The 18,037-nt window shown below is 44.4% G+C and overlaps 1 protein-coding gene and 1 long non-coding RNA gene across 2 annotated transcripts in view; one reads left to right on the forward strand and one right to left on the reverse strand.

Annotated features, from left to right (window-relative positions):
• LOC118165270 overlaps nucleotides 1–7,212 on the reverse strand; it is a 22,411-nt gene extending 15,199 nt beyond the window's left edge. The window contains exon 1 of the long non-coding RNA XR_004749955.1: nucleotides 7,049–7,212. This is a non-coding gene — a long non-coding RNA (uncharacterized LOC118165270). The remainder of the gene's footprint in view (nucleotides 1–7,048) is intronic.
• Nucleotides 1–13,176, forward strand: part of CDADC1 (cytidine and dCMP deaminase domain containing 1) — a 14,651-nt gene extending 1,475 nt beyond the window's left edge. The window contains exons 2-9 of the mRNA XM_035323138.1: nucleotides 1,621–1,715; nucleotides 3,260–3,437; nucleotides 4,254–4,832; nucleotides 6,269–6,318; nucleotides 7,157–7,326; nucleotides 7,720–7,909; nucleotides 8,528–8,588; nucleotides 9,880–13,176. Coding sequence (XP_035179029.1) covers nucleotides 1,621–1,715; nucleotides 3,260–3,437; nucleotides 4,254–4,832; nucleotides 6,269–6,318; nucleotides 7,157–7,326; nucleotides 7,720–7,909; nucleotides 8,528–8,588; nucleotides 9,880–9,953 — 1,397 coding nt within the window. The 3' untranslated portion in view covers nucleotides 9,954–13,176. The remainder of the gene's footprint in view (nucleotides 1–1,620; nucleotides 1,716–3,259; nucleotides 3,438–4,253; nucleotides 4,833–6,268; nucleotides 6,319–7,156; nucleotides 7,327–7,719; nucleotides 7,910–8,527; nucleotides 8,589–9,879) is intronic.
• The last annotated feature ends 4,861 nt before the right edge of the window (nucleotides 13,177–18,037 follow it).

Genomic DNA, 18,037 nt, shown 5'->3' on the forward strand with positions numbered 1-18,037 from the left:
TTCTGCGTGAGAAAATGCTGCAGAAAGACCGTCTGAAAGTAGTGTTCCTGTCATGGGTTGCGTGTGTTTGTCTGCTGTCCTAAATGTTTGGGTTCGCAGCCATATCATTAAACTAACCCCCTCTTCCACCAAAACAGTCTCAGTATCTGATTATATCTCTTCCATACTGCCAGAAGTACTTCAATAAACATTTTTCCTTCATTCTGTTCTTGTATCCGCCTTTACCTCTTTTGCAAAAACGCCACTAACATTTGTGGGAAATGATACCGTTATCAGGCAGCACTCGTGAGACCTGCGGAGGAACATGTGCTCATTACAGCTCTCCGTACGCGCCCCTGGAATAGGCACTGGAGCTTTTTCAAAGACTTAAATAACTTCTTGCCAAGCGTGAGGCACAACAGGTTTCTGGTGGAAGTGTTAGTGAGCCGTGCAGTGCTTCGTCCTCTGTCTGTGGGACACTCAGTAGTGCTGAGTGCTGGGCCTCACAGGGCACTGTCCCCATTTTGAGTAGGTGCGATCCAAAATAGCACAGTGTGGTCAGTTAGAAAGGCTTCTCTGCTGCCTCTCTGGTTATTCAGTTAGAAGTGACAGCCCAAGTAATAGGTTTATTTAAAAAAAAAAAAAAAAATCTAACCCAAATTTAAGCAGACCATAAAAATTGAGAAGTGGGTTTCTCCGTAGCTGGTATAGCTGAAAGATTACACAATGGCTCCTCCGCTCTTGCAGAGGGTGTCAGTGTAAGATCATGATGGTGCTTGGATGTTTTTGCTCTCTGTGTGCTGAGCCCGAAGTTGAATCACAAGATCAGTCTCAGATTTCCGTCAGCATGGGTGAATCACTTGGGCACATTAAGTTATGTGGGATCTGATCTTTGGTTTTTGCTCTTTGCTTGCAAGTAGAATTAACTCACTGAATTACAGTGAAAGTTTCATGACTTCCTCTTGTCGTACAAATACGATCTCTGCATCCAGGTGCAAGCATCCTGGGTTGACAACTACCCTCCTGAAGAGGACAGCGTGGATTTGGATGTTGTAATAGCAGAAGCGGTTGATAGAATAGCTTCTGTAGTAGCTGAGGTGGAAAATATTGTTCAAAACTTGTGTCTGTGGAAAGGTTTTGGTTTACCTACCAGCTCAGTTAGAAAATGCTGGTGGTTGTGAGAAGTATATATTAAGACCCTAAAGATGATGATAGCCCTCATTGTAAACAAAGTCTTGCTGCATGTTGGCTTACAACACTTCCATATCATTTCACAGAATGGAAACTTAAATGTTTAGGTTATGAAAAGTGAGGGGATTTTTAAAACATAGAACTTGTGCCAGTTTTGTTCTTCCTTTCTAGAAGCTTGGACGTTTCTGAAAGAACTAGGATCTCGGAACTTAAAGGTAAAGAGAGGCAAGATACTGCTCAGCTGCCTGGTCACATCTTGCCTCTTCTAGCTCTGGTTGTATTCTTCCTGGCATACTTATCCCCTAACCTAGGAAGGAAACATGGAATCTGGTGCGCCACCTTGGAAGGGTTGCTGACATCTTTATGGCATCCCTTGTGTGTCTTAGTCATTAAAACAATGTCCATTTTCTTTATGCTCTTTAATAAGTATGTTTTTTCTTCTAATGACAGGTCAAATACCAAGGCTTTCTAAGGTCAATCTTTTTACTTTGTTCAGTCTCTGGATGGAGCTCTTTCCTTCAGCTGAACAACAGAAGAAGTCACAGGTGAAACTTCAAAGCTTACTGTTAATTGGTCTTTCTGAGCAGATGCTAATAGCTCCTGCAGTGAGTTAACTGAATTGTTCTTTATATTATCGATGAGAGAAAAAAAAAAAAAAAAAAAAAAAGCTGATAGTTTTCTTCAAATATTTCTTAGAATTAGAAGAAAACCTAGTATGGGGAGAAAAATAGCAAAACGGTTAAATAGCATTTTATTTTTGAAAAATAAATTGAAAGGCAAGATCTGTCCCCAACAGGTGAAGCAAGCAGTAAAAGCTGCTGGTCAACCTCGAAAAGCATTCCAACAGAGGCTAGGTATATACTATGCATTTCCTACTTTATGCTAATTGTAACTTTAAGATCAGCGTGGCTTATGATGTAGAGGGAATCTTCAAAATGACCACGTTCGTGATTGTAGAAGTTTTCCAATGCAGTGGAGGTGCACAGAACTATTTGAAACAGTTGCTGATAAGAACTTGTAGGTGACTACATTAGTGACAAAATAAATCTGCCTTGAGAATGGGTCTCATACGTAACTGCCAGTTAGTTGCGTGTCAAAGTACAAGGGTATTTTCAGAGTGTCCTGGAACAGGGTGTCTCCATTTGTAATCAGTTCTTACGATGTTCTTTGACACGATTACTACTTCATGCAGAGCAGACCCATGTGCTAGGATCCATCGCACATGTATCAACCAGGACAAGAAAAGACAGGAAAATAATCTGAGTGACAATTAGACCTAATTTTCAGAGTTTAGTATTGTATGTCCCAGACTGGATTGCTGTCTTTGTGAAAGAGAGAGAGATGAACGCTATACAGACTTCAAATGCAGTTTCAGATTTAGTAATTCAGTTAGGAATGGCACATGGGTTATATGTAGGGCTTTGGTACAGCCTCATCTCTGTAACTGCAAAGAAATTGAATAATTTACAGACAAGTGTTCTGGTAGCAGCTGGACTACATAATGAGATCTGTTTCACCAGCTTCATCAAACTAGCCAGTGTTCAGTTTCCTCACAGTACATGGGAATCCAGATGTAAGAGCTCTTGTCTCTGAAATGCAGACTTTTTCCATGGAAACTTCTTTAGAACCGTCATTTATTTCTATAAATGAAAGAGACCGAAATAAAACTAGAAAAGCAACTGAATCCCAGGATGATCAATGTTAAGAAAGAATTTAAATTCATCAGCCTTTTTAGATGCTGAATGATTCAGAGGGGCTTTCAGTTATAGTTCACAGATTTTTCTGTGCATCTCTTGGGTTTTGTAGTGGGCAAAACAACGACCAGAAAATTCAGAAATATGCAACAGGTCTTGATATGAAGTTTGGCAGGGGCGCAGCACTCAGTTATTAAAAGACATGTAGACACCACCACTGTTTAGTGAAAATATAACAGATTTATTTAATGATTTATGTCAAATTTGTACTGAGGGAGGAGTATGCTCTGTTCCTGGTTGATTAGTTACCCAAAGAAGAGCTGTAATATCTCAGTGGGCTTGATGCTAAAAATAATTATTATAAAAATAATAATAATAATGCATTTTTTCTGTAGGTTAAGAAGAGTGGTCTAGTTGTGGTGAAAAACATGACGATTATTGGTCTTCATTGTTCCAGTACAGACTTGCACGCTGGCCAGATTGCACTCATTAAACACGGATCAAGACTTAAAAACTGCGATCTTTATTTTTCCAGAAAACCGTGTTCGACTTGTTTAAAAATGATTGTAAATGGTAAGCAATGACTGCATTATAGTAGGAGAAAAAGTTACGCTTGTGATTGGTGGTATCAGAAAGCCTGTTTTCTCTTTGGATTGTCACAGATGTGAGTGCTGATTGCTCACTTGTGTAAGCCTGCGCTGATGCTTGCCACAAGTCTGAAAATGGTATTGAATGTGCATTTCCTGAAGGTCCAGGTACTAAGTGTTTGCTAATGAGACCCCGTCTGTTTGTGCAACTAACACTGGTGATGGTTATCTCTCCTGTGGGATGCAGCATGGAGATTCTCACATACCTGTTGTACTTCCCAAGAACAACCCTAAGTCTGATGACTAGACATTGCTGCATTTTTGTCTTTGCCCTCTCATTGCTTGTTAGTGGCAACACGGTATTTTTGAGCAGAAATCACAGGAAGTACTTTAAGGCTTCCTTTTTCCCAAGTGAGATGAAGACAGGTCAGATAATTCTCTTCCTGAAATGGGATCTACTGGTACAGCCTGTCTGTAAGTTTTGAGTTGGCATCTCAGAAGCAGCTTCTATTAGAGCTAACTTTTTGTGTGTGGTGGTAACATATCTGTTGTAGGCAAGATGTAAACTTAGGCTGCCACAGAGAACTTAGGAAATTCCAATTTTTGTCTATGGCCTGATTATCAAGTTGGATAAGCTCTTGACGCTGACATCTGCTAGCATTCTTACTGTCCAGACACACCTTAAGCACCACTTGGGGTCTTGAAGGAGTAAAAACAGGGTTAGGCAATAGTGTGATGAATATGAGGTTTGTGTTGCACTGTACTGAAGTGGCTCCTTTTGCTGCATTATCTTCTCTTCCAGCTGGGGTGAACAGGATTTCCTACTGGCCTGCAGATCCTGAAATCAGCTTGCAGAATGAGGCTTCTAATCCCATGACAACTGATGATGCAAAGCTAGATGCCAAAGCAGTGGAACGACTCAAGTCAAATAGTCGTGCTCGGGTGTGTGTGCTGCTTCAGCCCTTAGTATGCTACATGGTGCAGTTCATCGAAGAAACTTCCACCAAGTTTGATTTTATTCAAAAAATAGCAAAATCTCAGCCTGATTTTAATACTGACTTTTATACCGCATGTAGGCAAGAGAAAATAAAGGAGTACGAAAGTTTGTTCCTAATTTCAAATGAGGAAACGCACAAGAAAATACTGATGACAATAGGACTGGAGAACCTCTGTGAAAATCCCTACTTCAGCAACCTTAGGCAAAACATGAAGGATCTTGTCTTGGTCTTGGCCACAGTGGCTGCCAGCGTCCCTGTCTTTGGTTGCTTTGGGTTTTACAGCACTGAATCGCAGCCAACAAATGAAACGTACCATCAGGGTTTGCCCCAAGAAATTGCAAGGCACTGTATGACACAAGCCCGACTACTCGCGTACCGGACAGGTGAGTTGTCACAGTAGTAGAAGAGGAACGGGTCTCGTGAGTAGAGTGAGTTCCTGATTTCAGTCTTGTTTCATCCAAATACTTCCTTGAGCAAGCTGCTGAATTGACGTGTACTTAAATTCATACATCTGTGAGACAGGAGCAGCAGTAGCCGTAGAAACTCCACGGGGGAACATAGTGCTGTGCGTGAAAGCACAGAGCTTTTCCAAGAGAAAATCAATGCGGGTATCTCCCATACCCACTAGCAAAGCCTGCCAATGCGTATCTGAAAATGCAGCACAATCGCTCTTCAATTCTTCTGTAATTAGGTCTTTTTACAGACGTTTCACAAGACGCTTCTGTTATTAAGTCCCCAAAATTTAAGCATATTATGTACCCTTCTTCAGAAAAGAAGAGGTTTTTGTACAGCTGTGGTTGCATATTGACCAAGATAGACTGACCAAGCTTGAGTACCTTGAGTACCTGTTGAGTACCTTGGTGCAGCAAACTTCAGTTTTATCTCTGCTTTTCGTCCTGGACTCAAGTCTGGTTTTTGAGCAAACTCTTACTCCACATTAATCCTGTAATGAAGCACTAATTCTCTATGAAATTAAAATCAGTAATAACCCTGCAAATGCATGTAACAAAAGCAAGATCAAAAGATATTTTCTATGCTGGGTTACTATGTATCAATAACAAATATGTAGAATATAAATAAAGTTAGCCCTCATAAAACCTGTATTTGGCAGGAGAAGACCCTTTTTGAGTGATTGTGTGTGGTAGTGATACCAAGGATGATGGAAAATTGTTAAATGAAACAGTGTAATCTACAGTATTCATCACAAGAAGCCTGAAATATATTTTTTTTTACCTTGATAAGTTGTTTTAACTGGTCAAGACTCTCCTTAATGGTGACTGGGAAAGGTTTACAAGATCCATAAAAATCTTCCAAGTCACACAGTGGAAAGTTCTGTTCCAGTTTTCCCATGGTAGTGATAGGAAACATCCCCCAAAAATCTGAGTGTTAGCATTTTGTCTCTGAATTGAGTATAAAATAAAACTAATTTTGATAGGAGTTCAGACTACAGAACCATAAATGTAGGGAGTGGCAGCAATTAAGTAATAAATATGAGAAATGGTTTTATTGGGTTTCGATCTCGGATCATTGCATGTATTCTTGGCACATTTTCTTACTTGATAAATATATATCGGTTGCTACTCAGCATTTCTGGACAAACGTACTTGGCAAAGCCTTAGAAAGGCTGGCCTTGCACTTAGAGCACACCCAGCATTTCCAGTAGACTCATATGACTTGGAAGCTCTTAGTCTTTCCGCATTCTTTTATCCTGTCCACAAAACAATGAATGTAATTCCTTACTCTAGGATATCATATATTAATGTGTACGTAACTTAGAAGTACCTTATTTGTTACTCACTGCTAAAATGTTGTGTTTTAGAGGATCATAAAACAGGAGTTGGAGCTATTATTTGGGCAGAAGAAAAATCAGTAAGTATTGAACAAGTTGCCTCTTCTTGCACTCATTATTCATACACTTGAATCTGCTTTGAGCTAGTTATTTTATTTTGGGAAATGCACCTCTGTATAAACTTGCATACATGTAGGGTGCTATAGAAAGCTTGCCCTTCTCATTGGTAACTGAGTTAAATACTTTTCACTGCTGTGCTGTCAAGGTGAAGGAGAGCGATAAAGTAGCACGGAAAGAAAACGCTGCCACAGTGTTTCTGCCTGTCTCATTGGTGTGCTTGCTTCCCTAGTTGTTGTCAAATACTCCAGGTGTTCCAGCTATGAAGTTTTTCCCAGCTGTCTACTCTCCTCTTTTGTAGAGGTCTCAGAGCAATCATAGCCCGGGGATATTTGCTGTAGTTGAACTGCTGTACTGACTTCAGCAGGTTCCCCTTTGTATCAAAGTGATATTTTTCTGCAAATACCATTACAGTGCTTCTTCCCATCTAAATATATCGATTTTATTTCTTTTTGTCTCTCATAACGCATGTTACCAGTCCAGAAAGCCTCATTCTTCATGGAACTGCAATGTACTCTTCTAACATCTTTGTTTTTTTTTTTTTTTTACCATTTCAGTCATCAAGTGCTTATTGCAGTTTTGTTTCTTGTTCTTATTTCAATCACTGATTGCTACCTTGATACTTTGTCAGCCCACTGGTGTGCAGACATGGAGCAGTTAGCAGGAGCTGAGTTTTTTTTCAACGGCTATAACTGATAACATTTGCATACGAAACAAAATGTGAAAGCATATATTGCACAACCCTTTGACTTAGTACTTGGTTAGACATCGCCAAATGTGATGATTTGCTTGCTGTTGCAGAGAAGCTGTGACGGAACAGGAGCGATGTATTTTGTAGGCTGTGGTTACAATGCCTTTCCTGTTGGATCTGAATACGCCGATTTTCCACACATGGACGATAAACAACAAGATCGGGAGATCAGAAAGTTCAGATACATTATACATGCTGAGCAGAACGCCTTGACATTCAGGTAACGGCTTTAACTTTACAACAAAAAAGAAAGAAACAGTTCAGAAACAGTTCGGTGACAAAGACATGATGTCACTGTGATGAAGTGTGGACGCAGTTGTGGTCTTGTTTTACGCCTATGATGCAGAACTTCGATATGCACAGACACAGTCAGCTCTGGGGTTTCTGCAGACGGAATCCAAGTGAACTTGGTTTCAAAAGGATATTCACCTTGATGATTCACAAAAGGATATTCACATATTCAATGTGTGGCAGCTATCTTTCAGACACAAGTCATGAATAAGCTGCTTCTGTGTGTAGATATTAACACAGCACTTCTTTACTTGTTCCCGTTGTCACCATTCAAAACTCTCAAGATGTAAATTCTGAAATTCTGTTTTCTGACTCCTTGTAGGTGCCGAGAAATAAAGCCAGATGAGAGAAGCATGATATTTGTGACAAAATGTCCTTGCGATGAATGTGTCCCTTTAATCAAAGGGGCTGGTATCAAGCAAATCTATGCAGGGGATGTTGATGCTGGCAAAAAGAAAGCAGACATATCGTACATGAAATTTGGTGAACTTGAGGGTGTAACCAAATTTACCGTAAGTGTCTCGATGCCCTATATTCTAAAAATATAGGGAGGGAGGGCAGCGGGAGCAGTCGTCTGGAGTCAGGGTGGAGGAGTGTTTCCTTGTGCTGCTGAATCATGTGTGAGTGGAATCGTGAGGTTGCTCTGGCACGCCTCTTGGGAGGAGTGGTGTGCCATCTGCCAGATGGCGAGGCCGAGTGCGCCTGTTTTCTGGGATGCCATTTCCTTCCAGATTGCCCTCTGACTTGTTGCTGCTGATTGACGTGGTGTCATAACACTCTGAAGTTCTCCTCGAGCCCCCTGTCACAGACTGGCAGCTGCTGTGGGAGATTGCTGTGTGCTTTGGTAGGCCCTTCCAGCAGCTCCTGAATGAGCTCTGGTGGGTTTTGAAGGTGGACACGTGCACCTGTGCTCAGGGTGCTCTCCGTGCCAAGCTGCAGCACTGTTGGCTTGCTTCCCCTTCTCAAGGGAATAAATGGCCACACAATAGCTTTTTATCCTCAAAGGAAGCGTGTGTTTGAGGGGGAACCCTTCTTTCCTCGCCTCACAGTGGAGGGCTGGAAGGTACTTCTCCCCTTGCTCTTTCATCTGTCTTCTGGAATAAGTAAACTTTTTCTTCTTCTTTCACCAGTGGCAACTAAATCCATTTCACACTAATGCCCTTGAATTCCACGATCCCATGACCAGGGAGAGTAAGTGTTTTTATTCATTAATGTGTTTTATGACTGAAATAGTAAGCGAGATCAAGTTTTAAACAAACCTGAATTCCTCTGGGGATTGATTTCAGTTAGTTAAATTTTGCTGTGAACACATCTGAACTTTTTGAATAGATGAACTAATGGTAAGTTAAAAATATGAGCTTTTTTTAGCACATGCTTGGCACTCGCATGTGTTACAAAATCTCGTAATGCTATTATTAAGAACAGCAATATGCTCTTTTCCACTTCGATCGTTTCAGACTACCCTTATCATGTTTTATATCATTTTCTATGAAGACTTGAAGGGACTTGGTGTGCCTTTTTTTTTTTTTAAAGAAGTTTGACTCTTCCAAGTCATTTAAATGTGTTGTGTGGGACATTCCAGTGCTTATTTTATTATAAAGCAGAATCTACACCGGTGTTTTCCAACGAACATTTATTTATATATATATTTTTTTTCCCTTCAGTTTTGTTAGTTGTGATGGTAGCTGGGGCACAGGTCACAAAATCCTTGTCTACCAGCACCCCTTACAACTGTAGCTACCTTCTGAAAGCAGAGTTTAGATGAGAGGTACGCTGAGGCCTTTTTGTGCTACAGTAGGGGCTTACCTCTTGCACCAACTTCCAGCCACCAGTCCTCAAAATGCTTCTCAATCAGTGGGGAAAATAATGTGGAAAAATAAGCTAAATAATTTGTGTGCCTCAAGCAGAAAGATGTGGAGCATAAAGATAGGGAGCTGGCAGTTGCTCAAAGTGTCAAGTACCATGCTGGGAGCATAAACAAGACTGCAGGTGGGTTTTGTAGCACATGAATAGCCACAACCTAGAAGCTAATTCCTCACGTAGTGAGCTAGATTGGTGGAGAAGTCTTTTTGTTAGCTATTTCCTTATGGGTCGCGGCAAGGAATGGGGAGGGAAGGGTTCAGGGTAGTGTTCATGGCATAACTGCCTAATGTCAGGGCGTGTTTGTCCCTCTCTCTGCTAATGGTTTTCAGCTGGAGAAAGATTCATCCTGTGGTACTTGTGTTTGACAACCTTTAGCAGGGTTCATTTTTCTAACAATGTTTTCTTTAGGATGGTATGCTTGCATTTTCAACACTAAACTGTTTTAATTTGCTCTCTTTCCGTAATGTTTCTCTTGCTATGATTATTGCATGATCCCTATGTGGGGAGGAAGACAACCTCTCCCTACCCCACCCAGTGTCATTCCAGTGTGCCTGTACCTGTTGAGTATTTAGACTATGCTTACTGTTGTATTAACATTTCACTTTTCTTTTTTCCATAGATGGGGTCCAGAAAACAAAATCAGTAGATGACCAGCAGCACCAAAACAAGAAACTGTGTCTTGGTCACTACTGAATAATTCAGCACTTCTGCAGTCTTGCTCTTTATTTTTTATAATGCAGCCTGTTTGCACTTTCAAATAATGAAGAGTTTTATTTATTGTTTGGAAGGTGATTTTTAGAATAAGTTTATTTATGATGTCTTAAATGTTTTACATAATTACCTGAAGGTCTTTTTTAATTTAGAAGTTCCGGGGGGAAAAAATGCTGCTTGTATTTTCTATGAAAGTAATTGGGTGGCAAATCATTGTTAATGCATAAAAAATACTGAAGGTTCATTGGTGGTAGGTCAGAGGAATAACAAAACAGTATCTCCTTGCTTGGTGTATGGATTGAGGGAATGAATTTCTGCGTTCTGGGTTATCAGAATGAAGAAATAAGTAGAGTACTCAAGGGAATCTCCTAGAAGATGGTAGATAAATCATCGCTAGTAATTATTTCTAGTCCCTGAAAGTGGCTTTTGCTTCTCAGTCTGTTTGTATGGTGGAGACACTGGCACTGGGATGGAAGTGGTTGCTAGATAAGTGATTTGGAGATTAAGCTTGTCTCTCAAACATAACTTCTTCTGGCTACCATAACAGCTTGGCTGGTTTGTTCTGTGGTAATTGCACTGCTGCTGTGTGTTCTGTGTGATTCCTCAAGTGCATCCCATCTGAATTAATCTAGACCTAGACTAGGTTTGCTTTTTCTCAGCTTCTGGATACAGGCCTAAAAGATTTTGGCTGTATGTGTATCCCTGGCCCTGACGTACTACATGAAGATTGCTGGTGTTTAGTTTTTGTTAAGCTTCTCTAACGGGCGTCTAGGACTTGAGGAACGGATGAAGAGCCAGAGGTCCTGTTGTTTCTTAGATAGGATGATCTGTACCCGTGGAGTAGGCCAAATCTTTTCAGGTGCCAGTCTCTTTGCTGTCTACATGAGGAGCACAAGTGATGTTAAAACAGCTGGTTTCATGCAGTCTTGTGTTGTTGCTACCTTTGAGGGGTGCTGGGTAGGGGACAGGTAACTGGAATAGGGAGTTTTTACCCAGAACCTTTTGAGAGGTCGCTCTCCCTACTCTCATCAGTTTGCTGCTGAGAATGTGACCTCTAGTTGCTGTAGCAGATGTTCCAGGACTTTCTGTTCACTCCTCTGCTGAGCTCTCAAGTACAAATGCCTTAAACCTTTTTTTGTGCTGCTACTGGTAAGACGTGCAAACAGCCTCTTCCCAGTTCTTCCATGCATCTTGTCTTTCTTGCCCTCCTCAAAACCCTAAAAGGCGATTCATGTTCTAAGATGCTGCTGTAGTTTCTGTTTTTACTTGTAGGCTTTCGATAGCAAAGCTGTGATTAGACAGTGTGTGCAAAGTGGCATTAATAATAGGTGGTTTGCCTGCACCCAGTCTGGCTACTGTTCCCATATTTTAAGGTACAGTTCTTCAGTTCTTGGTGCTTGGAACTGCACCAAGTAGCTGTGATTCCTCACGGCCCACATTATAACTCCATACCAGAACAGGGCAGTGCTTATACCCTCTTACCACCGTGACAATTTGCTCTCACTGCAACTGGAGAAGCTGCTGTTTCCCTCAGTCTAGTTCAACTGAAGACTAGTCTCCAGCTGCTGGAGGAGTGAGGTGCGTGCCATGTTAGCAGCAGAAATCTCACCGGGCAAGTGTTTGACCTGCACCACTGCTGTCCTGCTAAGCAGGGTGCGTACAGCTTCATTTCCCAGACCAGACAGAGCTAGTGAAGGAGAAAAATACAACCCCGTTTGTCAGCCAAAGGAAGGAAGGAAGGTGAAATCCATTTTTTTGCATCACACTGAAGAAAGTGTGTTTGCACAGTACCTCATGAGGAAGTAACAGAACTGCTGCTTCACTAGATCTGAATTACCATCAGGTCGTCTGGTCTAGAATGCAGAACTGGGATCCTGACCTTAGTTTAGGGCCAGCAGATCTAGCTGCAAGAGGTCTGTGCCTCACCTACCAGATTCAGAGTGCAGTGTAGATCCAGTTTTCAGACTGGGGATTAAGTTGCTGTTCTGGGTGTTGTACAAACCTCAGAAATAGTTTTAATTTATTTTTTTTTCCTTTCATCAAGGAATATAGTTTCATTGCTTGCAACTTCCATATGAGGTTAAAGTTGGGTATTGTTGGTGTTTCATAAGCAAGATTGTCTTTATAGTCTGTTTTAAATCATGAATATTTTACTTTGGCATATTTTTTCTTTCCACTTCTTGTAAGCATCTTGTGTTAGAGTAATTACTCTTGGCTTTTCCTACAGATTGGAAGAACACTGTCCAGATTAAAGTAAAAAATCCACCCTACCCCCTGAAACCTTGTTTCTATAATCCATTGGCAGTGCTTTTCTACTTGAGGTAGAAGCAGGGAAAAAAACAGGTGCAGATTTAAGGCCCCTTCAGGTTTATAGTGATCAGTCAACTGGTATCAAAATAGGTAAAGAAGTCTGCATCTGTGCAGGAAAAGCTGAAATTGAAAAGTCCCCAAAAGGTTATAGGTGGCCTGGGTACAAGGAGAGGTAAACGAAGATACGCATCAAGTATCACACACCACATTAAATAACTACTCCGCAGTGAATGCTGCTGGTAGCCTGTACTTCATGAGAAGTTAAGATTTTACTTTTACTTTTTATTGATTTTTTTAAAAGGGTATTTTTTTACAAAGCTTCCTGTGAAACTTGGAATTGCTTTTAAGGCTGAAGGCTTGGAAGTCAGACTGTCTGTCATGCCGTCTTTCTACAAATTCCTCTAGAGGCTCACAAATCTCTCTGATTACTGGTGTAACACTACTTCTTTACTTCTTGCTGGGATTGCAAAGTAGTGTCTTTATCCTGACCACCAGGAAGAATGTGAATGGGGTTTCTCACAACCCCCGACTCCGTAAGCGCTGCCGTGCATGTCATCTGCTTACCCGAGAGAGGCACGGAAGGACTGGGCATCACCTGCAGTGCTTGTTTTGCAAATGAACTCTAGGGTGTTTGTTTCTTTCTTTCTTAAAAAGAAATCTGTATTTAAAATTACGAAATGTAAGAGTTATATATTTTATATATACATATGAAATTTCCATATGCATTTTGTGTCTCTTCCATCCATGCCGGAGCAGTCATTTCAATTGCAGGTATTAACCACCAGTAGTAATTTGGCTTCTTGACTGAGAATTACAGAACTTCTCTGTTAATTATTTGCCTTACAGCAAAACATGTTTTCAGCTAATAAATTCAGTAAGTAACTACTGAAGTGTATTTTTAAGTGCTTTGCTTTATTAGAAACACTACAGAGCGCTTTGAAATACGCATGCCCTTTACTGGCCAGGCACTGTGCTTGCTCCTGCAGTCACAGCTGTTTGCGGAGCTGCATCGCCACCCTCTGCTCCGCATGGAGACTTTGTCTCAGCCTCAGCCTGCCTCCTGCCAGCCCAGGGGAACGGCTGGGGTCCCCTCCCATGGCCTCACAAGCATTAATGGACGTTAATTCCATTCTCAGGAGAGTAAGAGCAGCCTCACGGAGTTGCTTGGCTGGAAGTGGGCATAGCTCTGACCATCCAGAAGCACAAGGGGTCCCTGCAGCACCTCCTGCCTGAGTCCACTTGGTGAGCTCCAAGCCTGGCTCATGCCCCAGGGCATGGACAGCACTGCTGTAGACACACAGTGAGCAGCTGGTGGGATATGGTCAGCAGGGCAATGGCACAGGCTGCCCAGAGCTGTGTTTAATGCGGGGACTGTTCTGAAAAGCTCTGTGTTCCTCAATAGATTTCTGTTTTAGCTATTCCACCTGTGAACCAGGCTTTAAATAGAATGTGTTTGGCTTTAATGTGTTAGATTCAGTAAGCGACATTGCTTAGAGACTAGAAAAGCAAAGAAGGCAGATGGTGTTTGCTGATCTCTAACAGATTCAAACTATCGTCTCATTAACGAAGACGGTCACAGTGCTACATAGGCAGACCCCAACTCCAGTCTACAGAGAAAGGTAATTGCGAAGAATTGTTGTCAAACACTTCCCTGATCTTCTTTAGGATCCTTCTGTTTTCCCAGACCTGCTTAGCTATCAGCTGAAGTGCCAGTTTTGCATGGCACACACATGGGCAGGGTCAGCATATAGTCCCAAGCATTTTTAGGTATCAGGAAGAATGCTCTGCTGGTCGGTTCTCTAGGCACATGCCCTCTTCCAATGGAACCTGCTTCCCCTTCATAGCGGGGGCACCTTTGTGATTTCGTGACTCCAGGTGTGACAAAACACTCCCTGGAAACTCAAAGCACTGGTGTATGCCTCTGGGGTGTGTTGGAGACAAACCCTCCAGCAGCAAGGAGCTGCTCCACCAATTTCCTGCCCGGCTCAGCAAGCCCAGCTCAGCAACACCTCCTAAACCTGCTTCCCTTTCTCTAAAGTGTTGCGGTTTGGCTTTGGCTACTACTGCAAAAGGAGCTTGGGCTCATCTCCGGCAGCAGTTAAGCTGTAGGAGGGCGCAGTGCCCGGCGCAGCCAGCAGAGGGCAGCGCCCGCGGGGCGATGGAGCGCGGTGAGCCCGGGGCCCGGAGCCCGGCCAGGGCTGCGGCTCTGCGGGCACCGCCAGCGGCACTGCCGGGTAGGGGGGCGGGCGGTGCTTTGCCCTGCATTGTGCTGCAGACACACGAAAAGCTCCCGCGGCTCCTGATTCAGGCACCGAAAGGCGAAGGTGTGCTGGGGCTTGTAAATGCCAGAGCACTCGAGGCGGCACAAAAGCCGTAAATACGATGAGCAAAAAAAAATGAGGCTGGCACGACTGCCATTTGGGTGAAGGGCGCTGCGTGAGTCGCAGCAGCACAGGCTTAACCATGTTTGGGCTAGGGAGAGACATGCAGAGGGAAGTGCTGAGCACAGCTTTTCCCTGGGGTATTTTGTGGTGTGACATTTATCTTCTGCATGCTGACGAGGATGGGTTTGTACCTGAAATTTTCAACTTCATTTTGCTGAGGAGCCAGACTCCTCCTCATCACAGGATGGTGTCCCACAGGTCACAGGACCACTGAACTCCCGCTGCTGTTGAAGGGATTATGTCTGTCTATTCCAGCTATAATGTAGCCGGTTACTTCTGCAACATGCCACTCACTGCAGCTAGAGAGGCTCATTAACACAAACGAAGCCTTTGTGGTCTGCCTGTGTTTTTCTCTTCCTTCACCTTCATTGCTCAATTATCTTTCCTTTAGCTCTGGTGAGGTCACCTCACTCTTTTGCCAGTAAATTTTCCCCCAGGGCAGCTAAATTTCTAACTTGGCGAAAAAAATAAAAGGTTGAAGAAGCCTGGAGGAACCATGAGGTATTTCAACAATTTTAGCAAAAGCCAGGCCTTAGGGATGTGTCTCATAAAGGCCAGCATTGATACATTTTCCTCCTTCCCTATGGCCTTTCAGAAAGGCCTGAAAGATGTCTTTAAAATAGTATGCATGCCAGTACGTTCATCGCCCCACAGCCTTTCATTCCAAGCATGGGGCAAGGCAGATTTATCAGGAGGAAGCAAAAACCAGCAGAAGCTCCTGGCTGTGTGGCTGGAAGGGGCACTAGCCAGAGCACTGGGCTTGGATGTCTCTCCCTTGCCTGACATCTCCTGGGAAGCGTGGCTTTCTCACCTGTCCCTGCTGTCCCCTTCCTTTCTCATCTGACAGGCAGCACGAGCCATTGTGGCCAGCCCATGGCACGAACCTGCTCCGTCCCATGAGATAATTGCGGCTCTGCCCTTGACACTCCTTGGGGCACAAGGCGAGTCCCTCTGAAGATCATTTTTCCCCACGCCCAGCTTTAAATCAGGGAGGCTCCCGCTTGCCCTACGCACACAGAGCCGGCAGGCATCTGACCGCCTCCCTGACGCTTTGTTTGCTCCCTGCCCAGGCAGGGCCGTGCCGGGGTGTGCCGCCTGCTGAAACGCTCACCCCGGCTGCGTGTTTGCGCAGGGCTCCGAACAGATGCAACGGGCTCGGCTTTGATGAGGGCATTTTTAAATCCCTTCCAAGCCCTTGTCAAGCCAGCTGCTCCACAGAGTGCAGGGCATTAGTGGCGGTACCCGGCAATTTGGAAATAAAGGGCCTCTGTTCTTAACAGTTGAGCAAGGCGCTTTCGTGGCGCACAAGATACGTTCCTGTCATCTGTGATTCTCAGAAGAAACACTCAATTTATCAGCAGGCTGCTAGCTCTCCCCAGGAGAGCTGCGCTGGGCACTTGGTGTTCTTTTGTTTCTTTAATAATGAGGAGCTGGGTGATGGCGCTATGATTAAGCTGGCTCCTAACATGCTGCTTACAGCCAAAGGGCTTTGCTCCTGCCCCGTAAGCTTGGTGGTGGGGTGCTTGTTCTGCCCAGCTGCCCATAAAACCTGAATGTGCTGGGGGTGCCTGGCCTCAGCACGTGGCTCAGGAGGTGTTAGCACTAGGGTAACCCCTCTGGGTGAGCTTCAAGATGGAAGAGGTGATTTTTATTGTGGCTTTTTAAAGCCACTCGCAACGCGTACCACAGGAAAGGGTTTTGGTGGTTTTCCTCCTGTCACATTCCTGGAAAGAGGAGCCAGCAGGAGGCAGGCCTGTTTTGCAGGACTGTGAGTCAGGAGGGCCAGGCTGGCCGCCCGCCTGTCCCTGGGGCACTCCAGGGGAGCCGGCCAAGTCACAGCCCCGTGAGGTGCTTGGCTTTTGGCCTGGCCAGAACCACGTGGAACCACAACTGCTGCCTCGGCCTGGACGCTCCCTTCACCTCCTCCTGTGTCACCTGCCTGTGCTTGGGGCTGGCTTGGAGGGTGCTGCTGCTACCCTGTAGGCCAGGCTCAGAGGGCTGGGGGGGGGCAGGAGAAGGGCAACCAGTCTCAGCTGACAGAGGATAGGTTTGGGTTGGACATTGGGAAGAAATTCTTCGCTGTGAGGGTGGTGAGGCTCTGGCACAGGTTGCCCAGAGAAGCTGTGGATGCCCCATCCCTGGAGGTGCTCAAGGCCAGGCTGGATGAGGCTTTGGGCAACCTGGTCTGGTGGGAGGTGTCCCTGCCCATGGCAGGGGGTTGGAATAGGTGATCTTTTAAGTTCCCTTCCAACCCAAGCCACTCCATAGTTCTCTGATTCTTCCCCAGGCCACAGCCGTCCTCACCAGAAAGACTGCCTCTCCCCCTGTGGGGCTGGACATCCCACCAGAGGCTCCAGGACACCTCACATCCAGCATTATCAGCTTGTGCTGCTCCACACAGTACATGTCCCTGGAATATTTGGAATAAATGCATAAGGGGGCCTGGATCAATAACTTTGCAGCTCACTGGATTTGTGATCAGAGGAAGAGGAGCCCTGGATTTGCTCTGAACAGGCAGCAGAGTGGCTGAGCTCCCTGTTAAGTTGCTGGCTAGAAGCTGAGAGAACTCATCTCACTTCTATGTCCCGAGGCTGGGTCTGCATTTACTCCAAAATCCAATACAAACCAGCAGCTCCATGACTGGGGCTCCCACAGCCAAGGCCCTTAGGAGCCTGCGTTGCTGCCTCCTGCATAAGTCCTGGGAGAGCCCCAGCCCAGCACAATTTCTGGTACCTGCCCATGCTCTGACACAGATAGCAACTGGCCAGTTCAGGTCCACCAGAGCTATGAAACAGGTCTTGGTGGTAAATGCAACAAATCCTTACTGATGTAGACCCCAGCTGCCTGGTGCTGCTCAGAGGCTGGCAGCACACACAAGTCCAGTGAGCGATGCTGGAGGGAAATGAGCTCAGAGACCAAAACCCATCACCCCGCTGCGTAACGACCTGCCCACCAGGCAGGAAGGAGATGCTCTGCAGAAAGGCGCTTCCAGCCAAAATGTTGGAGCACTTCCACTTCATGCAGAAAAATGAATAATTTGAATCATTCGTTTGAACAGAGAAAAAGCCTCTCTACTGGCCAAGCATCTCTGCACCCTCTGGAAAGAGGCCGGGGTTCTCTTAGCCCTAATCCAGTCTTACAAACAATAGCAAAGCACACGCTGGGATCCAGGTCTCCTCTCCCTCGTGAGCGTGCTTTTATCATTAGGTTACAGGGGCTGAGCCATGCTTTCCTTCTCGTCTGCCCCTGTCCCCAGAGCATGCAGATTTAGAGGCTCAAGCAGCCTTAACACCCATGTTTATTGAAGGCCAG

The sequence above is a fragment of the Oxyura jamaicensis genome, chromosome 1, assembly GCF_011077185.1.
Source record: "Oxyura jamaicensis isolate SHBP4307 breed ruddy duck chromosome 1, BPBGC_Ojam_1.0, whole genome shotgun sequence".
Lineage (NCBI taxonomy): Eukaryota > Metazoa > Chordata > Aves > Anseriformes > Anatidae > Oxyura > Oxyura jamaicensis.